The sequence below is a fragment of the Anastrepha obliqua genome, chromosome 4 (assembly GCF_027943255.1).
Source record: "Anastrepha obliqua isolate idAnaObli1 chromosome 4, idAnaObli1_1.0, whole genome shotgun sequence".
In the NCBI taxonomy this organism is placed as follows: domain Eukaryota; kingdom Metazoa; phylum Arthropoda; class Insecta; order Diptera; family Tephritidae; genus Anastrepha; species Anastrepha obliqua.
In genome coordinates, this window is record NC_072895.1 from 46,228,857 (window position 1) to 46,244,752 (window position 15,896).

General features: G+C 37.4%; 2 protein-coding genes across 2 annotated transcripts; one reads left to right on the forward strand and one right to left on the reverse strand.

The window, feature by feature from the left end:
* Positions 1-72: 72 nt before the first annotated feature.
* Positions 73-13,978, forward strand: LOC129245586 (uncharacterized). The gene is made up of 8 exons (XM_054883848.1): positions 73-733; positions 872-1,284; positions 1,354-2,272; positions 2,646-3,670; positions 5,343-5,990; positions 10,822-11,073; positions 11,553-12,551; positions 12,635-13,978. Exons 1-8 carry the CDS (start codon positions 595-597, stop codon positions 13,286-13,288), a joined length of 5,049 nt encoding a protein of 1,682 aa, XP_054739823.1. The 5' UTR covers positions 73-594; the 3' UTR covers positions 13,289-13,978.
* On the reverse strand, positions 3,728-5,210 carry LOC129245589 (protein angel). The gene has a single exon (XM_054883851.1). It carries the CDS (start codon positions 4,954-4,956, stop codon positions 3,826-3,828), a length of 1,131 nt encoding a protein of 376 aa, XP_054739826.1. The 5' UTR covers positions 4,957-5,210; the 3' UTR covers positions 3,728-3,825.
* Positions 13,979-15,896: the final 1,918 nt, after the last annotated feature.

Here is a 15,896-nt window from a genome sequence, read left to right on the forward strand (position 1 = left end):
TTTGTTGACAGTTCCAATGGGATGCGTTTGGAAATTTAACAAATATAAATGACGTGCTAACAAACAACATACAACTAACTCGAACGCATTATTATTAAATATTTTAAGAAATTCGCAATATACTCAAAATTCTAGTTACTTCGGGTCAAATATTTAAATATGATACAGCATAGCACAAATATTAATTTTACTGCATTATTTACAATATCTCCTGTAATACCCTGCAAAAAATGTTTAATAGAAAAAAACAACCCTGCGCCAAAGAGGTTGTAAGGTTGGCCTGACGAATGCAATCGTAAAGCGTAATAAAAATAAAATTTTAGTGATAACGCCAACTAACGTTAATTAGGCCGCATTTGAAATCTGTTTGAAAAGACAAGTAAAACTCGTTTAGTGCAAGTGCAAAGTGAAAAGTATCATTCTCATAGTGCACTGAAAAGATAAGCCGCAATTGAAGAGAAAAAATTGATCAGATTGTTGCATTACGAAGAAACCAAATTTGTGCTATCGTTGGAGAGTGCAATTCGTTTAGTGCAATTTGTTTAATGCAGTTCGTATTTGGCAGCGGCTCCCAATGCACTTAGAAATTGCATTATGACCAATCCGAAAATAAGAAAATCGAATAAAACACCGGCAGCGGATGTAAATGTGCAGCATCAGCAAAACAATGACGGAGGTGAAATTTTAAATGTGCTTGACGATTCTGGCGACGGGGTGCTATTGAATTTAGACGGTAAGCTTAAACAAGCTGTGTAAGCTAATTAGTGCGCCCATAAGTATATATGTGTATGTACATTAATTTTATTTTAATTTTCTGTATTAATTTTATTTTCATTTTCTATGTTAATTTCATTTTAATTTTCTAATTAAGATTACCCTTTCGAGGCTGATTCTAATTCTGAGGGCTTAGAGGAAGAAGATGAAGCAAACTCTTGCTCATCCTTCAGTCTACAAGAGTGCATAAATGAGTTCCGTGCACGCCGTATACGACGCCTGTCGACACAAAGCCGTGAAGTAGCGCAAGTAGAGGAACTGGTAAGTGCATTTGTAGGAGACAAGAGTGAAAAGAAAGCGTTACCTGATCCAGCCGATGAGGATTTAATCAACCAGAATCGTTCCAACAAAGAACAGGAACGCAAGTGCAAGCCCTGTCGTGATGGTTTTTGTTATTGTTTTACAAGTGATAGCGGTGAGGGCGGCGGCGTGTGTGATGCTGCAGGAGCGAGCACACGTGGCGGGCACGCTCGTCATTTGAGGCGCCACAGGCGCTCTGAGTGTCTTGAGGTACGTTGGCTATATTTTTTAATTACTACTTGTAATGCAAATATGTGTCCATGTGTGTTCTTTCCAAAGCCTACTACAGTGATACCGCAATCCCATGTAAAGCCAGTTGACCACGAGGATATTCGACGCGATAGCGTACCTACTTACTTTAAAGTTCCAGCAGAGCATGTGCAACAAGTCTCACCACAAAAACCGAAGCATGATAAAATTAAACATAACGCATCTGCAGAAGCTACTTCTAATGAAAATGAGCTAACTGCTATAAGTCGTTTAGAGACAAGTGCACCAGATGCTCCTTTGATACATATCATTCAAGAGTTGCACAACAACTGTGTAATATCTGAGGTGCGCGTAAATAAACACAAACTGCAAGCTAATCGACAAGGTCAGCATTTAAATGCGCGACAAGAATCCAAATCATCGCCTCAAAAAACTCGGCAACCACATCCGACTACGTATATGCATGAGCCTACCGCACCACCTCTAGAAAGTTATATTTTAGCTGACAAGCAAGCACAAACTAAAAGAGAAACATTTCCTAGGCCAGTTCTAGATAAAATCAGTGAATTGGATTCACTTTCCGATGCTTTCGCATACTCCACGCCACTGACCAATAGTTCAAAACACACTGATACGGGACGACGTAGGCACAAATCCGGCGGACGTTTGTTGCAAAAGCGTTTAAGCCTTTCGTCGGTGCATTCTAAGCCCAGACGGTCACTACAAGCACCACCCAAACCACCGCGCACATATTTGTGCCTTGAGGAAAAATCCAGCGCATCTTCCATTACATCTACTTCAACATCGTTGCGTGAAGCAGAGCGTATACTCGATGAGTTCTTGATTCGAAAAGGTGCAATGGTGAAAGACACCGAGGGTAAAAGGGAGAAAAGTGTGAAAAAAGTAGATAGAGCCGTGCAGATGGATGTAGAGAAAGTGATTTATGCCACTGAGAGGAAACGCGAACATCGCAAATCTTGTCCGACGAGTAAGTTTTATTGAACTCGTAAACGTTAAAAAGTAGGTAGTGCAAAAGAGTAAAAATGGTTTATGGTTTATGGTCTTAGATTTGTAGCTAATTTTTGTTTATATTTTGGGGTTTGTGTGGAATGCACCGCAAACTGTAGGTAATAAAGTTGTTTGCTTTTATTTAAAATATTTTCTGCAGTTTTATTTGTTGAAATATTATTTTATCTTAAGCTTCAAACAATGCTTACTTAGCTTATATGTGTAGTATTTTTTGTACACTAACTGTAGCTGCATTTACTCTTTATACTAAAAGTTGAAAAAAAAAAATGAAGTATTGCATTGCTATAGTTTCTTTGGCTAATCTGTAGAATTTGCGTTGTGTCTTCATTCAGGCTTAATGGGAGAAAAGTTGCAGCGCCAGTTGGTATTACATTCCTATCCCTCGCTTAGTGATATCGAACGCTCCGCTTTGGATTCGAACAAGAAATATTGCAATTATGAGAAAAATATACGACGTATAGCTGAAAAGCCGGTTAAAGAAATCAGTTTCGGTTGGAGAGAACCGAAAATAACAGATATGCTCAATTGTGACACCACTACCAAGCGTCGGCAATTCAGGTCGCAAGCGGTACAAGCTGAGCCCCAACAAGCTATTGGTTGGCAAATGCCACCTAAAGTAAATCTCGACACAGTCGATGGTGTATGTTCCAATTTGGCTGCAAATATATCAACTAAAACAACACCCATTAAGTCGACACCCATTTCAACGCCAAAGAAACCAGGGGATTCACAAAAATTTATTTGGAGTGAGCAGTGGCGTAATCTTTCTCCGTGGTGTAATAAGCAATCGAAAAGTGGGAATCGTGCTTTGAAAAGTAATTTGAAATCTTCGCGCGGATTCTTGCGCAGTTCGAAGAAAAAAATTCTTCGTTTAGTTACACCCAAGCGCGATAATTTACAACGCGGTAGAAATTACTCATCCCACAGCATTGGCATTCAAACATCTCAGGACGAACTGCAGCCATATGAAGCCAGCATGACACCCCAATCTCCACCTGGTAGCTACCACTCTGCAGTACAAACATCGACGCAGACTACCACACCCACTTGTTCGCAGAATACTAATGACACGGCGACCCAAAATTTCGATTTTTCACGCACTGTCCATCCACCGCCCAAAAAAGCGCCACGCGCTCACACGCAACGTAAACTAAATTTTCCACTCGGTGGCTGTACGGATGGAAATTGCATTTCGTGTGAGCATGATACGCTCAATAAGCCTATGAAAACGAAAACGTATCGCTCATACCATGGGGATCTGGATCAAGATGTGACTCTTTCCAAGCTAGGCTATATACTTGGAAATATACGCGCAAAGTTGGAGGCTAGTGACGAGCATGCAGTTAGAACTTTTCAGGTGAGTGTGGAATTACGTACATACCATAGTTGAACATCTATAGATAGTTTATGTGTATACTTTGAAGGCCAACAGTTTTGCATTTAATGGTCGTTTCTTACAGGTAAACATTATATAAGTCGTTTATGTATTTTCACACAAGCTAAAATTAAATACTAAAGCACTGAAAATTTTATTGCAAGCGAGTAGTGATCCGAGCCTAAAAACTTATTAGGAATTTGTCCATGCTGTATGCAGTCGTTGATTTTTGGTAGCGCATATACCGATTGTACTTGAATTTTGTTGCGATGCTGATCAACTGAATGTAGAACGTAGTCAACCGTAATCCAATTTTGTTGAAACGTTGAAGCGGATTGATTACCAAAATCGATTGGCGCCATTTGCAGATTGTTCACAGATTCTTCCCCGCCAGCCGCTCGTAAATAATACTCCCTATTAGCTTCTTGTTTACTGTAAATTCTCGCACTATCACCCCCCACAGGCTTTTCCGAGACTGAGTCAGATTTGAATGGCTCGGATAACACTTGATATGGTCTTGTTTTGGATTCAAAATTGAAGTCGCCAGTCAATATCACCGGTAGAGGCCTATCTTTGCCCCCTTCTGTTTCCACAGAAAATTCATGAATGGCTTCGAGCAGGCTTTGTACTTGTGCTATGCGGACGTCTTGCCTTTTTGGGTTGTACAATAAATGTGTTGTGGCTATAACAAATTTCTTTTTTGGTTGTTTTTTATCCGCAAATTTGGCCAGTAAAGCGATATTATCGCGGTTTAACACTGCATGACCACGGGTGTAATACTCTACTGGGTGTTCTGCCAAGAGTCGAAATTTACTTTTATCGTAAATAATTGCACAGCCATCTGTCCGACATCCAGTCTTCTTTTTGAACACATATTCCAACTCTCTTTTGAAACTTATACGTCTGACGAAGCCTTTTAAATGGTTGAATTGCATCTCTTGTAGGCAGAGTATGTCGGGTTTGATGTACTGAATCTCCTCCGTTAATCGTAACAGCCGATGATCCCAACGCAACATCGGTGGCTCTATGTCGATGTACAGATGCAAATGTTCCACTAACAAGTCTTGCGCAAGAATATTGTACGACAATAAGGTATATTCTTTTCTGTCTCCAGCTCCGCTTACCCGCTCCCATGTGCGTCTCATTTTCTTTGTGCGCTGCCACCTACTCCTTGTGTATGTCTTTAATTGTTCGACGTGGCTTCCTAACGTTTTTACTGAACTCAGTAGATTATTTGTGTGGATGCAGTTAAACAGAGTTTTAAACATTTCACCAGTAACATCCGAATTTAGAGCATTAATTTTGGCGCGGAAGCGCTAGAACCGATTTCGTTTGATGCTTTAAATTTTTTTGACTCCTTTATTAAGTTCTTATGTCCCATTGAATACAAAATCAGCTGTTTATCAGGCCTAAAATGGGTGCAAAGCAAATATGGAAATTTACGGATTTTGTTTTCAACGCACATTCGCCCAATTTTAACCAGGGATGTTATAAGTTGAAGGTGGAAGTCATATTCGAAAATACGTTAGCATATTTTTCAAATTAGGTGCTAGAGTGCAAAATGTAAAATAAATACTTATGTTGTAAATTTAATTTATATTTATGCTACATTATTTTCTTTAAAATTTATATTTATATATTTTTATTTTGATAGGAAATTGAGCGCCGCGAACAAAGTGCTGCCGGTATTGATTGTACAGATGGGCAGATTCGACGGCTGGAAACTCCTGCTGACATGGATTTTGCACGGCAGCGCTCACAGCAACGCAACGTCTACCAACACGAACCTATTTACTCTGAAATTGAGGAGGATAGTATGCACATTACAGGCACGCCACAATATGATAACACAACCAGCGCCAAGGAGGTATTGGCAGCCAAACAGGATGTAGACGCGTTGTATGCCAAAGTGAATAAGACTAACAAAAAGCCTAAAGCACACTTTACACAAGACACTCCGATTGCATTGGGAAAGTTACTGCATGATTCGATGCGCAGTTTTAATACACCCCAATATACATTACAACTGCCAACGCTGCAAGAACAATCTGGGAGTGAAACCTCATACATGTCGCCCCCGCAACCACATGCGCGTATATCGGACACTTCAACAACCCTCTCACATTGCCAATCATTGAATAATGTGCGCGTGCAGGAACAACATTCACCGCCAAAACGTGATCGGAACTTAAGTAAATCCGATCTGTCACTGCACCGTAGTGAGATATTTTTAGACAACCTCTGCCGCAGTGAGTTAATAGCAGATAATAGCGATTTGGAACGTGTAGAGAAAATAAATAATGTGAGTTGTACCTTTTTTTGTGTTTGTATTATTTTTAAGCTTACTTGTATTATGGGGTTAAGCCACTGTAAAAGTTTCAAAAAATCATTTTGTTGCCTAAAATATGCGCTAGTAGTAGAAAACGATCTGCGACGTTCGGCCATAAAATGCTTGTTCTGCTTCGATGGAGCTGTGATCAAATATTTCTTTACTTGTTTTTATTTTTTTTTTATTTTTGTAATTATGTAAGGGAGAATGGGGAGTTGTGAGACGGGTTTTGTTTTTGGACCCGTATTACTCAAAATCTTAATATTCTGCATATGTCAACGATGGAATCTTTAGTCAATGAATACTGGAAGCTATTGGTATGGCCTATTTAACAAAACTACAATTTTCCTTAAAATTAAAATTGTATATAATAATATAAAATATAATATAAAATACAAAAATGTGGGGAGTTGTGAGACTCCCTGGTTTAAATCAATAAAAATGACTTATTTTAGTTGTTAGTTCTTTATTAAGATGAAAAATAAAAAAGAAAAGACAATTGTTATAAAAAAGTGTATAAAAAATGCAATGCCATCAATCTGATGATTCGCAGTGAGAACATGTATAATAACCAGTTCGTAAATTGGCACACTTTAGGTGCACAGCTCGATCGCATGCATTGCAATGAATGGAGTTGTTTCTGCTTAACTTTTTCGGCATTGCACCTTTGCAGATGATGCAAAAATCTTCTTCTTCAAATTCTGATGAACTTGAAATTATTGCTGCTGAAAGATGCGTTAAAACGTCGAAAAAAAACTCCCCACATTTGTTGTCTTACAACTCCCCAAATCGTTGTTTTTATAAATGGCCGCGTAGTCATAAACACATCGAACGTTCATGCCCAAGTGAATGTGTAAATTCAAAGCTAATAGGACAATTAATAATTTGTATATATTAACATTTGCAATTTGCTTCCACAACTGATCGAATGTAGCGCAAAACAAATGATAAAAAAAACTTACGGAGAAATTCAGAAACACAGTAACTGGAGAGACCCGTCGAATGCGTGTAAATATGACCAATGCTAGCTGAAAAGTGAGATCGCATCGAGAACACTTGTTGACACATCGAATGTAAACAAATGAATAATGCCGAAAGGTAACAATGTCTCACAACTCCCTGTGTCTCACAACTCCCCATTTTCCCCTATACATTTAAACTTAGAAAATGTGACTCTAAAATACCTACCTTGCTGCTCTATCATTGTCTATTGAAGTATTTAATTGTTCATTCCTCCGGGTGAGTAGACGATTATTGGTATGCCAAATAACAATTAAGAGAAAATGTCGCTGAAATTTGAGATTTGTTGAAAATTGAAGTTAATATTTTGCGTAATTATTTTATTTAGTAGGATTTGCCCGTAAGTGCTATTATAGCAATATTAGCATTTAACAGAAAAAGTTAACAGAATACTGTAAATTTACATGCATTGCGATAAATCGAAGTGAGTCGGCCATGATGGCTAAAACTTCAAGTGATGTTCATCGAAGTCAAAAAAAAAAAAAATTAAGGTATTACCATCAGCTGGGTAAATACAGGATGGGCCAAATAAGACCTACTAATATTAAACACAAATAACTTTTGCAATAATCATTTATTTTGGTTAATTGTTTTTATACATTGAATATATTTTATGAAAATTCTGTATGAAATATTACATCAGACAAATTTTCACCATTTTTCTCGATACAAAGATTGGCTCTTTTTAACGCGTTTTCCATTACACCACATAATGTTTCTGGTTGAAGGCTCAGTATTTCGTCTCGAATATTTTGCTTCAGCTGTCTAATAGACTCTGGCTTATTAAGATACACTTTGTCTTTTAAATATCCCCATAAAAAGAAGTTAGGCGCAGTCAAATCTGGCGAACGAGTTGCCAAAGGAAATCTGAATTTTTGGAAATCAAACGTTCGCCAAAAATTTCACGCAGCAGGTCCATAGTGTGCCTAGCAGTATGCGCAGTTGCTCCATCTCGTTGAAACCACAAATTGGGATACTGATCCGCCATTGACCGCAAAAAGTTTTCAGTCAATGTTCTGTAAGAAGCTCCTAAAATCGATTCCGGCGTTTCATCCTCATTTTCGAAGAAATATGGACCGATAACTCTAGTGGCCATAACACCGCACCAAACAGTACATTTAGATGGGTGCAACTGATGTTGGTGTATTGCCTTTGGATTTTCAGAGCACCACAATCTACAGTTTTGTTTGTTGACATAACCATTTAAATGGAAATGCGCTTCATCCGACATCAAAACATTACTTAAAAAATCAATTTGTGTGGCTAATTGTGTAAAACGAAAAACTCGATAATTTTAACGCGTTGTGTTGTACTGTAGGGTTCCATAATAAATTTCCAACACTTCAATTATAACCTACAAAAATAGAAAAATAAATATGTGAAAAAATAAAAAAGTTATTTGTGCTTAACATTAGTAGCTCTTATTTGGCCCACTCTGTAGGAACAGTATCGCTACTATTTTTCCATGCACTTGTATATTTTCGATTCTGACTTAAATACTTACATGGAAAACCTAATCGCTCCTAAGTGATATTCAAACAACAAAATAAAATTGTGTTGCATAGTGTTACCGTGCATGTATATGTATTTATGCGAAGCTTCTACAAATTGAAGGAACTTCTTTTATTAAAGATGAGTGTAATTTAAATTCATTTACCGTTGTTTTGCCTTATTAATAAACAATTTTTTTTTGCAAATTGTTGCGTCTTTTTCGTGTTCTTGGATATATTCAGCCTCTGCTTCAACCAGTGATGTTCGGTCATTTTCTTCCTAATACCTTGAAAATTATGCAGCGAGAGAATCAAGACGGTAAAATGTTTAGATACAGAAAACTTTCAACGCGTTTTTCTCCAAATTATTCTTTTCAAGTCGGTCAGACTTCTAACTCGAACAAATTCTGATCCATTGACTTGAGATTTAAACCGTTTATTCACCATAAGATTATGCATGGAAGTACCGATGGATTTTTTTGAAATGTTATGATATTTATAAAAACGCGGTTTTTGCAAAAATGTACACTGAATGTGCTACTAAATTCTTATTATTATTTTTGTTTGTGTATTGTTTTTTTTTTGTCAGGACAGGCTAGCAAGTACGGCACTCAGACAACATTAGACCAATCGGGATGCACTCGGCTCCCTTATTAAGGGGTTAGGGATAGTCAGAATTAAAAAAAAAATTTTTTTTGCATTTGCTTAAAGTATAATATCTTAAAAATGTTGTGTAAATTTTAAGTGAATCCGACAAATACTTTTCGAGTTATTCAATAATTAACAAAGGGCGCTCGGGCGCTCCGGAGCGTTCGAGAGCAAGTAGCAAAACTTTAAATGCGTTTTTCTCAAAACTATGTTTTTTGAACATGTGATCACTGTAACTTAAACACCACTTCGTAGATTTCAATAAAATGTATACTGCTTTCAAAAAACATAAAAAACTCGTGTCTGATCGAAGAATTTCTATTTTTCAAACATTTCGATTTTTTAAACAGTTAATTGTCAGTTTTTTTTTCTGGAAAATCTGAAAAACATTTCTTGGGGCCGCCATATTGTTAATTTTGGAAAAAAAGCTTCGATCAGGCACAAGATTATCTATTCATAAAACTAAATTCTCTTGCCCGATTGATTTTAGATGAATCCTCAAAGACTTGCGATGATCACCGCAAGGGACTTTTGGAGAAACGGGCTCCACACAAACAGCGATCACTTTTACAATTATAAATTTTTTTTTTTTTGGAATTTTGCAAAAGTCAAGTCGAAACATGCCCTGTATTAATGAAATTTTGTAATTTTTGTAAAATAAAGCAATTGACCAGCAAAAAAAAAAAGTTGATTGAAAATCATAATTTTTTCGGGCCCCTGACTACCCCTAACCTCTTAATTTTTTTTAAATCTACAGGACCTCTAAGGAAATCTGTGTAGATTTTGTGGTGCCAAAGAGCCAAGGTGGTCGCTTCTTAACACATTAGTACCAAAGACCTCAAGGCTGATTCGAGCGAAGGCCGGGCAGACGCACAGAAAATGGTTCCGCCGCCAATTTCTGTTGAAACAAATAATTAAATATTTAGTTAAACATAAGTATAGGGTTATTCAATAGGTGCGCTTCAACTTTTTTCCGAGAGGGAGGGCGAACGACGCAATATTTTTTATTTTTCGCTTGTCATTTGTAAACTTCATTAGTATACATTTCATCATGGAACGCTACACACTTGAGCAACGATTGCAAATCGTGCAAATTTTTTATGAAAATAATCGTTCTGTTGCTGCTACTTTAAGAGCATTACGGCCATTTTACGGTCTATTTAAGAAGCCGTCCCGTTTTGGGGTTATGTGAAGTCATTGGTCTACAGTAACAAGCCGGCGACGATTTGTGAGCTCAGAGCCAATATTGAACGCGAAATTGCTGGAATTTCGGCCGATTTATGCAAAAGAGTGGTCGAAAATTGGGTTCAACGATTGGACTTCGTAAAACGTGCACGCGGTGGTCATGCAAAAGAAATCGAATTTCATACTTAAATGTATATGTTCAAACTCAATAATAAAAAAAAAAATTAGTTAAAAAAGTCAAACCGTTTGTGGTTTATTCAAAAAAGTTCAAAAGTTGAAGCGCTCTTACTGAAAAACCCTATACAATAAATGATATTTTTCATAGTTTTATTTTAATTCATTGTCCCACTGCAACAGCGGCCTAACCCCGTAATATTTTTGCAATAATGTTATATATATTTAATTTAATTGTTTGGTGCTTGTTATTTTACCTTTCATTTCATTGTATATTTTTCCCCTAGGACGATTTGAACAAATCATGCAGCTCATTGCGCACCGATTCTATTGGTCAGATAAATACTTACCGGCACTTTTCAACATCAACGCCTACTCCAAATGATTCCATATCCTATGATACACCAAATGACGCAGACTTTGATCACTTTTCCCATGGAGATATTAGTCGTTTAGGTTTAAGTTTGGCTAGCGAATCAATTACTTCTGGTGCACCAAACACACCGAAGAAGCAAAACGCTCCCAAATTTACAACTAAGGTAGAGATTTTCATAGACTCATATTAAGGTCAAACACTTAACATTTTCGACAGGCATAAACTTAAGTATAAATATGAACTCTTTTGTTACTAACGCTTTTCTAATCATGCATCTTGCGTTTAATGCCATTTGTTAATTATCATATTATTGCCAATTCTTAATAATACTCAAAAATAGACACGAGAACATATTTTTATGATTATTTTTATTTACTCCGGTTGCAGATGCATTGCAAGTAAGATTTTACAAAACACAATCCAAATTATCAATTCTAACATGCTTTTCATTTTCTTTTCTTTTCCTATTCTATAACCCTTTACTCGTATATTTTTATAAATAATTTTATTTTACTTTCACTAATAATTGATACAAATGTGTTTTAGTGTTTTAAGTGCAAACTAAACTAGCCTTCCTTATGGGTTAAATCATTTTAAACGTTAATATTCAAAATATCCTCATTTCCATTCTACGAATTTCAGTCACATTTAAGCACTCAGCGATCTTCTGACCTCAACCTCTCCACTGAAAATGCCTTTACATCGCCCTCATCTGGTCATCAGCCGAGCAGCAGTTGCCCCGTCACACCACGAAAAGTGCAATTAGACTTCCCAGCGCAACTACCACACACCTCCAGCCTTAAAGAGATGCGACAGGATGTAAATGAAGCGCAGCAATGCGTCCTAACACAACAAGAGCAACACTCGACACAAAATGCCAAACTTCATGGGAACATGAAACAAGCAGCGTTTGCTAATATTTGTACTGAAACACCTTCCACCAGTTCAAATCTTGCACGTTATCAAAGTTTGAAAAATGTGTTGCGCAAATCATTTAAACGCAGCACAAATTTCGTGAAAAATAAAACACGACGTCTATCTAGCTCCTTTAGCCTCCCTGCGGCACATATAGGTTTATCGAAGAGCATAAACGCACACAATCAAACCGATCCACAACTGTATGCCTCCTCGTCCACTTATGATCTGGACGCATTGTTCGCCTTGGATGAACAAACGCCAGTAACGCAGCAATTAGCGCATGCTGTGACCATCTGTAGACAATTGCCGGAAGTGGAAATTTCACCTGAAATGGTGGAAGCTGAACGCTTATTGCTTTTCTCGCGCCTACGTCGTGACGTATGGCCACAGAGACCGGAAAAGTTGGTGTCGGCAGCAGTGGCAAAATCTACCGAACAACACACTCAACGTTTCTATGTGGATAGCATGCGTTTGCCCATAAAAGTGGATGTTAATCAGGATTTCTTCTTTAACTACTTCTATATAGTGACTTTTGAGTGCGGCGGTGTTATTAAGTCCACCCAATCGGCCGAGTGTCACAATGGACAGGCGATATTTAGTGAATGTGGCATTGAATTTGTCGGTGGTTTAGCGCAAGAGGATGCCGAAATACGCTGTCAGATATTTATGCTGCGTTTGCGCAAAGTATCCACACTATCGCTAGAACCAAAGCGGCCTATAGTAGTGAGTTTAGCTTCAACTGTACCTTACCAAAAATATACATATACATATTTTATTATGAACCATTTTTTATACTTTCTTTTTAGAAACTCCCCACTATACGCACACCTGGCTCCTCATCGACATCATCGTCCGGCGATGAAATTATTTCACGATTTCGACTTCACGCCAGCTTTTCGCTTAACGCTCGTAGTTTTTTGCCATACGAGTATGTGGAATGCGAATCTAAGAACACAAATAAACTCTGTTTGCGTGCCAGTGCCAAAACCTGCTTGCTACCGCTAAAACCGCGCACAAAATCCACAAACCTCGGCACCGAAATTCAATTAAATGGTCGCGCTGAAATACGTTTGCCCAAACACACATACAGCGGTTTTCTAAATGTGCAAGATCCGCACACACTTCACAATTGGAATCGACGTTGGTGCACATTGGATGGTATACACATGCGCGTGTGGTCCGATGAGCATCAAATGGACGATCAACTGCTATTGACTTTGGATATGCGTTCGAATGCACAGTCAACGCCGTTGCAAGTCGCACCACGAGAGCTTTGCGCGCGGGCACGCGCTTTCTGTTTGCAGTGCTCGCTACGAAAGGGAGGCGAGGAGGTGGACACGGCGGCGGTGTTTTTTGCTGCAGACACACAGGAGGAGCTGGAGGTGTGGCTGGAACAGCTAAATATAGTGCTTAAGTTTGTGAATAAGTGGTTGGGTGCGGGACGGAATGATGAATGTTGATATGAGGCGTTTTTGTTTTTCTAAGCGACTCTTACCTTACATAACTTTTATTATAAAATTCTATATGCCTTATATTTGATACTTTGTTTTTGCTGTTTTTTTTTTGTTTTTTTGTTTTTGTAATAATTGCAGATAAATCTATTTAAGCGTGGTTTAAAATGCGCTCATGCATGTTACATACATATATAATAACTGTATATACATATATATATTTATGAATGTATATTTGTCAAGCTAGTCTAGGCGAATTGTGAGATATTCGCCGGACATTTTCTTTAGACTTTAACTTTCATAGAACTTGAGTGGTAGATATGCGGACAGGTTCTGTAATTTACTTCCGAGGCAGTTTCAATGCGATTGGCAGTAAATTTCAGTGAAATCTACTCGGAAGGTAATCACAGAACCTGCCTGGTAGGCTGTAAAATTTGCGTTCTGAAAGATGTAGCCCTTCCATAGCGAAGTGTCATTAACACTCAAGGAATTCCACTAAATTTACATGTAATTGTTTTAAGATAATTAGTTTCTGTGTCTCATGAATTTTAAGGTGGCGTTGAAAATTTGTATAACCTCAATTTTTGTACCTCATTTGCACCTATTTTTTGAATTTAAATAGCTTAGGGCCGTCACATCCAAATTAATGAGTAAATTAATTGTGCAGCTCTTACATATCGAAGTGCCATTAAAATTTCCAGTTCACTTTGTATAAAATGTTTGGCTTTAATTAATTTGTTTTATTGATTGTTGTTTTTGTAACAAAATAAAACATTCTCCATGCAATTTTAGGAACAGCTTCTTGGCTGTATCCTTAGATTCTTAAATAGCACCTAATATTATTATTATTAAATGTATTTGTACAATACTACACCCCGTTGCATAATTATAAGGACACAATAATTTTACTAAGATTTTTGTGTTTTAGAGAAAATATTTTTACATGCACTGTTTACGCAAGTGTGTTAAGAGAAACAAGTTCACGTAAGTTCAAGTAAGTTTAGCCTGCCGTCCCAGAGGTTGTGGGTTCGAATCCCACTTAAAGCACGGTCCTCGCACTTTTTCAAATTTACCTACTTTCCCTGTTTCTGAAAAAAAAAATTCATCCAATTCCATTCCTCAACCCTAAAAACTTATCCTTTCCATACGTACTCCCGCACAATTGTTTTCTTAAACGCTGATTACTTGTAGCTTCGTTTTTTTGGTTTTTAATTTCGCACCACACAATCACTTCTTGCTATTTCAAAAAAAAAGTTGTTCAAAATTTTTATTTTTCAACATTGGCCCCTTTTAGAAATATACATTCCTCGTTTGAACTAAATTTTTTCTCCGCGAGCCATTTCTTCATATGTATTAGGGAACAAGAAAAAGTCACAAGGAGCCAGATCGGGTGAATACGAGGGGTGCAGCAGTAATTCATAATGCAATTCATTCCCCTTACTCCCGCACAATAGTCTACGCATTATTTGCATTGTGACTGCTTAAACAAGCAAAAACAAAGACAAACACACAGTTACACATTGCATCAGTGGCTCCTGCAAGAGCAAGCGGGAAGCCGCGGTAATAGCGCAGACACACGAAATATAGCGAAGTCCTCAACCATCTGTGCGATCCTTCTGCCAGAAAAATGTGAGACACAGATGACGCTCCAAGTAGTAAGAAGGCGGAAATCAAAACAGATTAACGAAACCAACGCAAGACTGAGTCTATGCTCCCGAGAGGAGTGAAAAGAAAAAAAAGAAGAGAGTAAGCAAATATAGTTGTTGCAAAATTAGGGTTGTTCATGTAAAAATTATTCAGTAAGTTGCCAGTAACTTAGTATCCAAGAATTCGCTCTCAAAGAAAAAATATCAAAAAAAAAAAATTAATATACATTAATAGTTGGAAAAGTTATCGCTGCTTGTGTGGAGCCCGTTTCTTCAGAAGTCCCTTGCGGTGATCATCGCAAGTCCTTGGAGATTCATCTAAAATCAATCGAACGAAAGAAATTAGTTTTATGAATAGATAATCTTGTGCTTTAAAAAATTTTTTTATTCAAAATTAACAATATGGCGGCCTCAGGATTTTTCAGTTTCCGAGAAAAAAAAGACCGACAATTAATTGTTAAAAAAAATCGAAATTTTGAAAAAAAATCCTTCGATCAGGCACGAGTTTTTTATGTTTTTCAAAAGCAGTATACATTTTATGTGAGTCTACCAAGCGCTTTTTAAGTTACAGTGATCACCAGTTCAAAAATCTCCGGAGCGCACGAGCGCCCTTTTTTGTTGAATAACTCGAAAAGTATTTGTCGAATTCATTTCACTTGCCAGTAACTTAATTCGTCCTCAAAAAACAAAAATAAAAAAAAAAAAAATGCATGAACGAACAGCTGATTAAATTGTTGGCAGAAAAAATAACAAAAATTAAAAATTGTTTCTGTTGAGCTATTGTATATATATACGAGGGCGGGCCAATAAGTCCGTGACTTTTTGTATTTCTGACCTCTTTACTGAAAAAGAAATACTGCTCCTGCCAACAGGCATCTGTCAGTTGACTCCTGTCAAAATTTGAACGTGCTGCGTCAGTTAGTTTTACAGCTACCTCTACGACGATTCCTATTTAATATACTATAATATAG